Below are 13,648 nucleotides of genomic sequence, written 5' to 3'. Positions count from 1 at the left end.
ATCGCACACGTACATGAGGGACGTGCTCTCCAAAATGGGTTTTGGGGAGGGAATCCGAAATTGGATCAAACTGCTCTACACCAACATCCGTAGTGCAGTCCAAATCAATGGGTGGGAATCAGACTGTTTCCCTGTAAGGTCTGGAGTCAGGCAGGGTTGCCCTCTCTCTCCTGTCTTGTTTGTCTGCTGTATTGAACCTTTTGCAGAGTCCATCAGAAAGGATGCGAGCATAAGAGGAGTGACATTGCCAGGCAGTGGGGGCATTCAAGTAAAAACCTCCCTGTACATGGACGATGTCGCCGTCTTCTGCTCGGATCCAAGGTCGGTCCGCAGATTGATCAGCATCTGTGACCAGTTTGAGTCGGCCACGGGAGCCAGGATGAACCGCAGGAAGAGCGAGGCCATGCTCTTTGGCAACTGGCCCGACCGATCTTCCATCCCCTTCACCATCAAGCCTGACTTCTTGAAGGTGCTGGGGATCTGGTTCGGGGGAGCTGAGGCGAGTAACAAAAATTGGCTGGAGCGGATAGCCAAGGTGGGGAGGAAGCTGGAGCTGTGGAGGCAACGCTCCCTCTCCATAACCGGGAAAAATTTGGTCATCAGGTGTGAGGTGCTCTCGGGTCTGCTGTACTTGGCACAAGTGTGGCCTGTCCCTCCCTCCTACGCCACGGGGATCACCCGGGCCGTCTTCCAGTTCATCTGGGGGCCGAGGATGGACCGGGTGCGACGGGTCACAATGTACAAGTCGGCAGACAACGGGGGTAAAAGCGTGCCCAACGTCGCCCTCATCCTGATGGCCACCTTTGTGTGTGGCTGCATCAGGCGGAGTGTAGAGCCAAGGCACGTGGGCACTAAGTGCCACTACCTGCTGAGGTTCTACCTGTCCCCGGTGTTGCGAAGGATGGGCCTGGCGCAGATGCCACGCAATGTGCCAGTCAGCTAGACATTGCCGCCCCATCTGTCGTCTGTTGAAAGGTTCTTCCGGACCAACACCTTTGACCACAAGTCCATCGGGCAGTGGTCAGCACGGAATGTCCTGCAGGCACTGCAGGGAAAGGACTCGATGGATCCGGTGGCGTGGTTCCCAGAGCAGACTGCCCAGCTTGTCTGGCAAAATGCCTCATCGCCAGAACTGACCAACAAGCACCAAGACCTGGCTTGGCTGGCGGTGAGGGGAGCCCTCTCAGTTAGATCCTTCCTGCACCGTCGGAACCTCACTACCAGCGCACGCTGCCCCCGGGACGGTTGCTATGGAGAGGAGACTGTTGCCCACCTCTTTGCAGAGTGTGGATTTGCAAAACGAGTCTGGAGAGGTATGAAAGGGTCCCTGGAACGATTTATCCCGAACAGCTCCGTCACAGAGGACTCTGTGATTTACGGACTGTTCCCAGGGACACATTCAGAGACTGACATCGAGTGCTGCTGGAGGGTCATCAACTCGGTGAAAGACGCTCTTTGGTCTGTCCGAGCGTTGCTCACCACCCAGCGGAGCGAGATGTCCGTCAGGGAATGTTGCCGACTGGCCCACTGCAGACTGCAGGAGTACGTGCTAAAGGACTCGCTGAAGCTTGGTGCAGCCAACGCCAAGGCTCGGTGGGGGAGGGCCACAGTCTAGGGTCCTTCCGCTGCTGGACATGGGGGGCACGGTATGGTGGAGACGCCCCTCAAATTAAATTAAGGGAAGGTATCCCACGCCAGGGGGCCACATGAGTGGTACGGGTGGGGGACATTTTTTGTGGAACTTGAAATGTCAGATGGAAATTTTCGCACTGTGTACACATTGTATATATTTATTACTTGGACAGGGGCCACAGAGTGGCACTGGTGGGGGACTGTTTGGTGAAATTTGACAAATGTAAAAAAATTGTATAGTCTCCGAAAATGTCGGATGAATTTTGTTTGAATGGTTCAGGAATTGTATATATTTACCAATTGAATAAAGTATATTTTGAAATTTAAAAAAAACTAAACGGGTCTCTGGTGAACATGGATAGGTGGCGATTCTGGTCGGGTCCCTTCTCCAGACTGATTGTGGTGGGGGTTCAAGGGAGAAAGTTGGAAGAGAGGAGAGGCAGGACAAAAACGTGCTGAATGATATGTGGATACAGCTGAGGGATTGGCGGGGGGAGTTGATAGGCAGACGGTTGGACAAATACCAGAGATGAAAAGACAAAAGGTGTGAGATAAAGTATAAAGTATAAAGTTTCCTTTATTGTCATTCACACTTTTAGTTTAAACAAAATTACGTACCTTGCAGTCATGACAGAAAATAAAATAACAGAACACACATTGAACACAGTTTAACATTCACCACAGTGAGTCTACCAGGCACCTCCTCACTGTGGTGGAAGGCAAAAGTCTTAAAGTCCTTGTCTCTTCCCTCCTTGTTCTCCCTCTGCGTTGAGGCGATCCAGGCTTTCGATGTTGGGCCCCCCGCCGGGCGATGGTAAGTCCCGCGACCGAATCCGAGCTCTGTGAAAGGGCCGATTCAAACTCCGCGGCCCGGGGCGGGCAAAGCTGCCACACTCCAGTCCAGCGGACGAAGCTGTTGTTGCGGGAGCTCCGGAGAATCGGTCACCAATCTGGGACCTGCGAGCTCCCGATGTTGTTGCCCACTGTACTTTCCGTAAGGATAGAAGAGGTGTGCATTGCGAAGCCAGAGGTAGTAATATAGGCGGAAGGGGATGTGGGAAGGGTAGAAATTAGTGCGAGTCCAGGCGGGGCACAGGGAAGAGTTGGGGAAGGAAAGAGCTCAAAGTTCAGCGAAACCGTCATCAAGTCTACACTTGGTCTTGTCAATGTAAAGAAGGCCTCATCGGGAATGCTGGAAGAAGAAATTCTAAAGAAATTCCTTCTTTCCTAAAGGAACGTTAATTAATTCTCAGGCTATGACCTCTAGTCCTAGACTCTCCCACTTGCCTTCAGAAAAGAAATACTTAAGAATACCTACTGTTTTGAGGCATAATTAGATGCAATCTGACCCATCATTGCAGCAGAGGTTCACCTGCACCTTCTCCAACCTCATCTATTGCATCCGCTGCTCTAGGTGTCAGCTGCTCTACATCGGTGAGACCAAGCGTAGGCTTGGCGATCGCTTCTCCGAACACCTCCGCTCAGTTCACAATAACCAACCTGATCTCCCGGTGTCTCAGCACTTCAACTCCCCCTGTCATTCCGAATCTGAACTTTCTGTCCTGGGCCACCTCCACAGCCATAGTGAGTCCCTCCACAAATTGGAGGAGCAGCACCTCATATTTCACTTGGGTAGTTTACACCCCAGCGGTATGAACATTGACTTCTCCAATTTCAGGTAGTCCCTGCTTTCTCCTTCTTTCCCCTCCCCTTCCCAGCTCTCCCACAGCCTACTGTCTCCGCCTCTACCTTTCTTCTTCCCACCCCCCACCCCTCAGTCTGAAGAAGGGTCTCGACCCGAAACGTCGCCTATTTCCTCCGCTCCATAGATGCTGCCTCACCCGCTGAGTTTCTCCAGCATTTTTGTCTACCATCATTGAAGCTAAATGCTCTGTACAACTTGCACAAGATGTACATACAAACCCCAACAAGCAAAAAAGCCTGAAGCTTGCAAAAACAGCCACACAGAACGGAAATGGAATAATTTTCATTTTCGCTGACTTGGATCCTTGGAGTTCCTTGGAAGGACAGATTCACCAATGAATCAGTCCTCCCCAGCCCGAGCATCCTTCTGGTCTTCAAGAAGAATGTCTCCACTGGCTTGGACATGTACACAGGACGGAAAATGGACACATCCCCAAAGGTGTGCCATACGGGGAGGTCGCCAATGCTCAGAGGCCAAGAGGAAGACCAAAGCTTCTCTACAAGGTTACGGCTGAAAGAGATATCAAAGTCAAAAGTCAAAGTATCCTTTATTGTCATTCAGACCTTTCAATGAAATTTTGTTACCTTGCAGTCATACATATAATAAAATAACAAAACACACAATAGACACAAGTTTAACATCCACCACAGTGAGTTCACCATGCACCTCCTCACTGTGATGGATGGCAAAAGTCTTAAAGTCTTTGTCTCTTCCCTCCTTGCTCTCCCTCTGCGCTGAGGCGATCCAGGCCTCCAATGTTGTGACCCCACCAGGTGATGGTAAGTAAGTCCCGCGGCTCAACCGTGCCGGTTCAAACTCTGCGGCCCGGGGCTGCCGAAGCTGCCACCCACCAGTCCAGCGGACGAAGCTGTTGTCGCGGGAGCTCCGGAAAAACAGGTCACCAACCTGTGACCTGCGAGCTCCCGACGATGTCGTCCACTGGCCCGCGGCCGAACCTCCGAAGTCGTGTCGGGTCGGGTCGCTGCCGCCTCAGCCCCGAGTCGGGCCGCTGCCGAAAGCCGCAACGCCGCTCAGCTCCGAGTCGGGCAGCCGCCGCCTCAGCCCCAAGTCGAGCCGCCGCCGGAACGCAGCCTCAGGTCCGAGTTGGGCCGCTGCCGAACGCTGGAACGCTGCCTCAGCTCTGAGTCGGGCCGCTGCCGCCTCAGCCCCGAAGTCGGCCTGCCTCGCGCTGGTAAGTCCTGGCTGGCTCTGCCTCCGGAGCCTCGAGGTCGGTCCCAGTTGGAGGCCGCCAGCTCCGCCATTAGGCCTCAGCGCAGACGGAGACAGAGACGGGGGATACGACAAGAAGAGTCGCACCCCCCTGAAGGAAGAGACCAAAACAAGTTTCTCCCACCCCCCCACACATACACAACCTAACAACTCAAATTAACCAACCAAAACAGGACAAGAAAACAAAAAAAGAAAAAACAGACGGACTGCAGGCGAGCCGCAGCTGCTAAGGCAGCCCCGCCACTTCCGGACATTATGAAATATATTTACATTGGGACTGAGAGGCGGGTACTGAAGATCGGGGAAGGTGGTGAAAGGACACCCTGCGGGTATGAAGCACCATGACAGCAAGTGATTTAAGACCTCGGCGGCCAGATGCCAAAGCCACAAAATGGGCAACAGCAACAGCAACACTCTGCATTGGCTAGAGACACCTTCGCCTGTGGGGGTTTTCGGAGGGTCTGTCTGTCAAGGAGAGGCCTAGTCAGAGTAGAGGAGGAAAAGCAATCACAGATGAGGTACGGCATGGTGGCAGAGTTGTAGCGTTTACAACACCCGAGACCCGGGTTCCATCCTGGCTGCGGGTGCTTGTCTGTATGGAGTTTGTACATCCTCCCCGTGACCTGCGTGGGTTTTCTCTGAGAACATTAGTTTCCTCCCACACTTCAAAGGCGTACAGGTTTGCAGGTTAATTGGCTTGGTGTAAATGTAAAAAATGTCCCTAGTGTAGGATAGTGTTAATGTGCAGGAATCACTGATCTGTGCGGACTAGATGGGCCCAAGGGCCTGTTTCCGCACTAAGTTAAACTAAACGAAATGAAACATTCCCCTCTCCAAGCAGGATAATGAGAAAGCCGCACGATCATCGCTTGCAGGTGGATGGATGCCAACTACCCTGTCAAAGCTGCCATACACCTGTGTGCGTGATCCGTAGAAAGAGAAACAGAAGTAATGTATAAGTAGGAACTGCAGATGCTGGTTTACATCGAAGATAGGCACAAAATGCTGGAGTAACTCGGCGGGACAGGCAGCATTCCTGGAGAAAAGTAATAGATGACGATTTGGGTCGAGACCTTTCATCAGACCCAGAAGTATTCATAAGATCATAAGATCATAGATGAGAGGAATAGAATTTGGCCATTCAGCCCATCAAGTCCACTCTGCCATTCAATCATGGCTGGTCTACCTCCCCCTCCTATCCCCATTCTCCTGCCTTCTCCCCATAACCTATGACACCCGAACTAATCAAGAATAGTAAGATTAAACGAGAACTTACCAGTTTGAAGTTTGATCTGTATTTTATGAGGAGGAACGTTGAGGGAATACGTGAAGAACCCCGCTTCCAATGCATGCGTGTCATTCTTCAAAGCAGCGGTGTGAGGTCACAGAAAACTATAATGACCTAACATAGTAAGATTATCAAAGAGATACCAGTTTTTGATATGATCATAGGAGGGTGGGAGCGGAGGGCACGTATTCCCTCAACGTTCCTCCTCATAAAATACAGATCAAACTTCAAACTGGTAAGTTCTCGTTTAATCTTACTATTTTACTTCGGAGTCACGTGAGTGACTACATGAAGATTTCAAAGCTCTGTGACCTCATGCCGTGGAACGAGTCCATGCTTCACAACTGCCTTGGGTATTGGGAGAAAGTATCATTAGCAATTTTAAACACACTCATACAAAGACTTGTGTAATATAACGAAAAATAAATTTATTAAATTGAAATTATAGCCCTGTAACCTTTCGGGCAAATTATATTATTGAACGTAAAATGCTTTCAGAAAACGATGATGGCTCCAAAACTGGTTTGTTATAAAACCTTTGGAAAGTCCTTTCCGATGACCATCCTGCCATTCTGAGGATTTGGTCTGTTGGCTCCTCCAGAATTTTTGCTGCGGATGTTGCTGCAGCCCTGGTGGAATGAGATTTAAAAACATTAGTGTCTATTCCTGCCATCTTTAGGACACATTTGAGCCACCTTGAGATAGTTTGGGTCGTGACCCTTTTGTGCGGTTTCTTGTAAGAAATTAACAGCCATTTCCTGACCTCGAATGCTCTTAGTATATTCCATGTATAATTGGATATGTCTAGCTATACACAGGCGTTCGTCATTTGGATATGCCATAAATTCAATCACTTGACCCGATGAACCTGGTCTGTTTTGTTTTATTAAATCATGTATGACAAACACCAGTTTCTCGGGTGAGATGATCAAGCAGTCCAGGCTCAGTTTGTTTAATGACTGGACTCGTTGTGCGGTAACTAACGCCATGAGCATAACCATCTTCATGGTCAGTTTCCGAAGTGATAATGCTGTTATGGGCGACCAACTCCTCAGCATGTTCAAAACGACACCCACATCCCAGATTCTGGAGTACCTGGTTTTAGGGGGTTTTGCATTGAATATGCCCCTCATAAGTTTTGTTACCAGGGGGCGCGTTCCCTGCGATAGGTAATTGGAGAGTGCACTTCTGGCACTATTGATGGCACTGTAGCCTAATCGTTTATCACAATGGAGGCTTGTTAAAAATTCCAATACGGCCAGAATGTTCTTGGCCCTTTGGTCTAGGTTGTTGTCAAAGCAGTATATGCCCCATTTCTTGATGTGTCCGAGGTACTGCTTCCGTGTTGACAGTCTTTGTGCGGATGTGATGAGATTCATAGTCCTGTCTGACAGCCCCATGCCGTGTAGTGGGTCTTTCAGACTCTACAAATCAACAAATCCATTGTCTTATGGCATGGGTGACTGCCCCCAGTCACTGGATGAATTAATACATTTGGGCTATGTCCAATAAGGGAACATGGTTCTAACACCATCCCCTGTATGACCGGATACCACGGTTGAGTAGGCCAATCGGGTACTATGAGAATCCCAGATGCCGAATCTTGTTGAATTTTCCTTAGTACCCGATTGATGAGGCAGAACGGGGGAAATGCATAAAAAAGCCATTTCCCCCAATGCAGTGAGAAAGCATCTGTAGCTTCTGCCCCAGGGTCTGGTTCCCAGGACACATACGTTGGTAATTGGTGATTCAACCTGGATGCAAAAAGATCAATATCTGGTCTACCATATTTTGTTGTAATTTCAGCAAATACATTTTTATTTAACATCCATTCCGTGTTTTCGTTAAATTTGCGTGATCTGGTGTCTGCCACTGAATTTAGCTTACCTGGTAGGTATGTTGCCGATATCCAAATGTTTCTTTGGATACACCATTGCCAAATTAAATTTGCCAATTGATCACAAGATGTCGATATATTTCCACCCATGTGATTTATATATGCCACCGCGGTGGTATTATCAATTTGTAATCGTCCATGCTGGTGGTTAATTGCTGAGCAATATGACTTAAGGCCAAAAAATGCCCCTAACATCTCTAGGTAATTAATACCACGTGTGTTAAGTAATACTGCCTCCTCTGTCTTCCACCTCCCTCCACAACTAGAAACAGAATTAGTGGTTCCCCAACCAATGGCGCTGGCATCTGTTTGTAATACCATAGACGGGTTGTCAATAATGATTGGGTTGGAGCAATACCTAATGTTATGTTCCCACCACTATAGTTCAAGTATAGCTTCCGTAGGCAGCTCCATAGGCCTATCAAAATGACCCTTGTTAAATTTGAGTGCTCTAATTTTTGTTCTTTGCAAATTTTGATAATGTAATGGCCCAAATTGTGTGGCCGGGAATGTAGCCACAATCTTCCCAATTATCCGGGCTACCCGTCTAATGGAGGGTCTGTTGGTGTTAAGAAGCTCGCTGCAATCCTCCTGTAGGGCTACGGCTTTATCTATTGGTAAAGTTACTAACATATTGACCGTGTTAATGGTGAATCCTAAATAATCCATATTAGTTGCTGGTATCAATTTAGACTTAACTGGATGGATGATAAACCCTAGTTGTTCAAACAATTGTTTTGTGGCAAGTACTGTTTGATGTGCCAATTCGTAAGTTGTGCCAACAATAAAAATGTCGTCTAAATATGCCATCACCCTATTGCTTTGTTTACGTAACAATGCCAAAGCTGGTTTCAGAATTTTAGTAAATAATCTGGGGGCTGATGTTAGCCCATTTGGTAAGGCTCTATATTGCCAAAGTTCCCCCATCCAGTTAAATTTCAAATACCGTCTGTGTTCCCTTCTGATGGGTACTGTATAGTATGCATCTTTTAAGTCAATGCTTGCCATATGGAACCCAGCTGACACTAATTCTTTAGCAGTGATAAAGGTATCCATCTTAAAATGAACATATTGAATGAATGTGTTTAGGGTTGAAAGGTCAATGATAATCCGGCAACCCCCATCTTTTTTATTTTTAATAAATATGTTTGATACAAATTCTAATTGTTCATGAATAGTATGCTCAATTACACCTTTTGTATACAATCGTTGTAGCTCCATGTGGGCTTTAGATTGTTCGGTTTTTGTAAGGACGAAATGCCTTTCTGGTGTATGTTGTACTGGGGGGTTATTGGAATGAGTAAATTCTATCAGATAACCCTGAATACTGCTTAGAACATACGAGTCTGTAGTGATTTTACACATTTCGTCACTGTAGTATTGCAACCTCCCCCCCACCGTCGTGGGCCCCTTTTTTACAAAAGAACCACACCCACCTACCTCCATGGTTACTGGTGGTTGTATTATTTTCTTTGTTTTTTGAAAAAGGGGGGTTCTGTTTTTATTGATCGTGTTCGTGGTTGTACTGGAGGTTGAGGCTTCCGCATCTTCCAGGGTGGCCGTCCCTGGCCATACCCTAAAAAAGGCTGCTGCGGGTTATATTGGGTTCTGGCACTGCCACTGGTATAAGCCACAGTTTTCGGTCTTCCATGTGGCTGGTACCGTGATCCAAAATAAGCCTTTGCAGTGGCTTTGATGAGCCCCAGTGTCTTGGCTTCTTCGTCCAGTTTTTTGACCTGTTTGCACAAGTCTTGCCCAAACAAAAGGGTTGGGGTTTTAACGGCTCTTTGTTTGCAAATTGTTGCATATTTAGGATCCAGTGCTGGCTGAATAGCAGCCTTCCGCATGCTATTCAGCTCATATTGTACATTACAAAACAGGGCTAGTGCGTCTTGGTGGTCTTTAGTTAGCTCTGTTTTGTCCAGGGTGCGGGTGTAAGCTGTGATCCCTGCCGTAAGCCCCTTTAAGGCTTTCTGGATTTTGAGATCATGGTTCCTGATGTCCCTCCCCATATGCTTCCAAATGCATTGGTTGACACTGGGGACTTGTAATGCATCACAGTTACCAGGTTGCAGATGTCTGGCCAGTGTCTCTGTGAATATTTGCTGTTGGAGTTGATGGCCAGACATATAATTAATACTGGCTGCCATCCTGGAATCCAAGTCTGCCCCTGTTTGACTTGGTTTGAAATAATCTGCCACCATGTGCAGCAGTGTATCTTTTTCTGCAGATTCAGGATCATGTGAAGCTGTATGATCAGGGTCTGGCCCATCAGGGTCCTGCCCACTTTCCTCCGAAGAGTTTGAGATATCAGGGGGTCCCTCACGGGGTACCCATATGGGGCTTGCCTGCCCACTGTGGCTAGTCTCCACATTCATGGGACTGCCACTGTGAAGGAGCTCCTCCAGCAGCTCCTTTAGACGGTCTTTATGTTGAGCTGCACTTGCCATTTTTGGCTGCTCCCATTCCTGCAGCCTTTCAGCAGTGTGCTGCTCTTTCCTGCATCCCCGCTGTTCCCGTCCCCGGTACTCACGGGTGCTGGTTTGCGGGCTTTCCTCGTCCCGCCGCTAGCCATACCGGTCCTGTCTGTAGGTCCACCGCTGTTCCCGGTCAGCTGTTGCTCCTGGCTGCTCCGTATGCAGCCACTCATAGCGGGTTTGTTTTTGTCTCCCGCACCCGCTCCTCCCTGGTCCGATATTGATACGGACTGGTCGCCCGCTGCTGCTCCAAGTCGGGCTCTTCTAGATGGTGAGTTTTCTTTTGAACTTTGCCTCCCGGCCGGGAAGTAACTTTCGTCGGTGCCAGAACTATTTCTGGCACAGCTGATTCCTCTACCGAGGCATCTAGTGCCGACGGCTGCTGTCTCTGCCCTTCATCCGCGCTTTCAACGCGTTTCTCGGGCAGCTTTCTAGCAGCCCACTTCCTTTTCACTCTGTCCATTTTGCTGTGAATAAAAATGCAGAGTGCCTTACCTGCCTTTTGCTGGCCCTTTTGTCTTCTCCCGCTACTGGGGGACGTCCTCCTGTTGACTCGTGCAATGCGTGTAGCGATATGACACGCATGCGTTGGAAGCGGGGTTCTTCACGTAGTCACTCACGTGACTCCGAAGTAAAATCTATCTATCTCTGCCTTAAATATATCCACTGACTTTGCCTCCCCAGCCGTCTGTGGCAAAGAATTCCACAGATTCACCACCCTTGTTTCCTTTGACCATAACATGGTATTTACAGATTTAATTTTGATATAACATGAAACATACCTTTTATTCATCTTCTGATTTTGGATCCATTATTAAAAAAGCAAGGGGGTTAGTAAGAAGCTTATCCTTGATAGCGTTATTTTGACCATAAAATCACATATTGTGTGGAAATCTAAATGATCTTTTCCTTTTTGTTACAGCTTTATTAACCAGCTCATTTTTTTAGACAATTGTCCTTTTGGAGTCATGCATATACAAACAAAAGAAATAGACCAGTACTACAACCGAATACAGAGTTACATCGCCAAACCACCATGGATCTATTCCAGCACTGGCCTGTACGATGATTTCTCTCTGACTATCTATCAGGGTCTGCTTTATGGACTGTTTAACCTGCATTCAACTTATTATAGAGTAAGGACATTTATGAAGTTAAATATATGATATAAGTATAGCAATAAGTATATTTTGAATGCATTTAATCGCTGTAAAATAATTTGGACTGTTCTGATGTTTAGAAATCTAATATATAAATGCATTCTTATCATTTCAGATTATTGGTTGTAAGTCCGCTCAGCTGACAAAAATGATTGTGGATTTCAATATGGTTAATTGGTAGAATTAACCAGATAATAGTTATTGTAATTCCAATGGATAACTGCGAACAGTTATAAACGATTTTGAGCTTAAGGAAATTATGGGTATTCATTAAAAGAAAGATGAGTGGCAAAGTGAAGAATTGGGTCGCTTGATGCAAAATTATAAAAGGACATAAAATTATAAAAGGACATATAAAATTATAAAAGGACTGGACAAGCTAGATGCAGGAAAAATGTTCCCAATGTTGGGCGAGTCCAGAACCAGGGGCCACAGTCTTAGAATAAAGGGGAGGTCATTTAAGACTGAGGTGAGAAAAAACTTTTTCACCCAGAGAGTTGTGAATTTGTAGAATTCCCAGCCACAGAGGGCAGTGGAGGCCAAGTCACTGGATGGATTTAAGAGAGAGTTAGATAGAGCTCTAGGGGCTAGTGGAGTCAAGGGATATGGGGAGAAGGCAGGCACGGGTTATTGATTGGGAACGATCAGCCATGATCACAATGAATGGCGGTGCTAGCTCGAAGGGCCGAATCGCCTCCTCCTGCACCTATTTTCTATGTTACTATGTTTCTATGTGTGTTCATTTTATCATTTTAAACAATAGGATGAGAGGAAACTTAAGGGTATGCTAAACTTTTGGATATATTGTTTATTTCTGTAACCGTTCCTTTTCTTTCTGTAAGGAACGATGAGGACCCAGCGCGGGGGGGGGACCGCCATGAGGGAGGAGGCCCTGTGGGGGGGAGGAGGGAAAGCTGACGCGGGATTCTTTGCAAATTTGTCCGTGCCCTTTATGTGGTGACTATTTGCCTACCGTGCGTATACAAACAAGGAATTTCCCAGTGAATTGTCACAGGTGACAATAAACTATTCACTCATTCACTCATTCATTCATTCATTCATTCATTCATTCATTTATTCCATATGCTGACTCGATCCTTTCATAGTTTAGCTCAGGATAAATGTGTTAACTTTGGCTATTTACCTCTTTGGCTTTTCACTATTTTCAAAAGGAAGTTCCAAATTTCTACCAAGCTTTATGTGTAGGGCTGTTCACCTAACTTCACCTTTATGGAGCTAGTCTCTGATACCTAGTAATCAAATTCCACCCTTCTTTAAGTGTTAAATATTGTGCATTTGCCAACCAGACTTTGGTCTAACGAATATTTTGTAAAAAATGTCCCAACTTTTACATTTGATATTCCAACCTATCATGCCAAATGGTTTCTTCACCACCCGATCTACTTGAATTTCCACTTCATGAGTTTCTTTGGAGCTTCTTTAATCCTGATGATAGCTGAGTTCAAGACAGATACCTCCCTGCATTGTGGACAGAGAAGGCTTTGGCAACAAAGGTTATAAAGGAAGACAGACACAAAAAGCTGGAGTAACTCAGCGGGTCAGACAGCATCACTGGATAGAAGGAATGGGTGACCTTACGGGTCGTAACCTTTCTTCAGACTGAGAGTCAGGGGAGAGGGGAGCGAGAGATATAGACGTTACCTAGGACAAATGAATGGAAGATATGCGGAAAGCAACGATAATCAAGGAAATGTGGAGCCCACAATGGTCCATTGTTGCCTGTGGGATACATGGATACATAGAAAATAGGTGCAGGAGTAGGCCATTCGGTCCTTCGAGCCTGCACCGCCATTCAATCTGATCATGGCTGATCATCCAACTCAGTATCCCGTACCTGCCTTCGTTCCATAACCCCTGATCCCTTTAGCCACAAGGGCCACATCTAACTCCCTCTTAAATATAGCCAATGAACTGGCCTCAACTACCCTTTGTGGCAGAGAGTTCCAGAGATTCACCACTCTCTGTGTGAAAAATGTTTTTCTCATCTCGGTCTTAAAGGATTTCCCCCTTATCCTTAAGCTGTGACCCCTTGTCCTGGACTTCCCCAACATCGGGAACAATCTTCCTGCATCTAGCCTGTCCAACCCCTTAAGAATTTTGTAAGTTTCTATAAGATCCCCTTATATCCCCATTAAAACATGTACACTCCTGCAATTTAGTTTAGTTTAGAGGTACAGCATGGAAACAGGCCCTTCAGCCCACCGAATCCGCTCTGACCAGTGGTCCCCGCACATTAAC

General features: G+C 47.0%; 1 protein-coding gene across 1 annotated transcript in view; it reads left to right on the top strand.

Annotated features, from left to right (window-relative positions):
* Positions 1–13,648, top strand: part of LOC116967724 (cation channel sperm-associated protein subunit gamma-like) — a 38,655-nt gene that overhangs the window by 15,257 nt on the left and 9,750 nt on the right. The window contains exon 2 of the mRNA XM_033014332.1: positions 11,152–11,365. Coding sequence (XP_032870223.1) covers positions 11,152–11,365 — 214 coding nt within the window. The remainder of the gene's footprint in view (positions 1–11,151; positions 11,366–13,648) is intronic.

The sequence above is a fragment of the Amblyraja radiata genome, chromosome 41, assembly GCF_010909765.2.
Source record: "Amblyraja radiata isolate CabotCenter1 chromosome 41, sAmbRad1.1.pri, whole genome shotgun sequence".
Classification (NCBI taxonomy): Eukaryota; Metazoa; Chordata; class Chondrichthyes; order Rajiformes; family Rajidae; genus Amblyraja; species Amblyraja radiata.
Note: the sequence above shows the minus strand (reverse complement) of the source record. Positions and strands in the feature narration are given on the sequence as shown.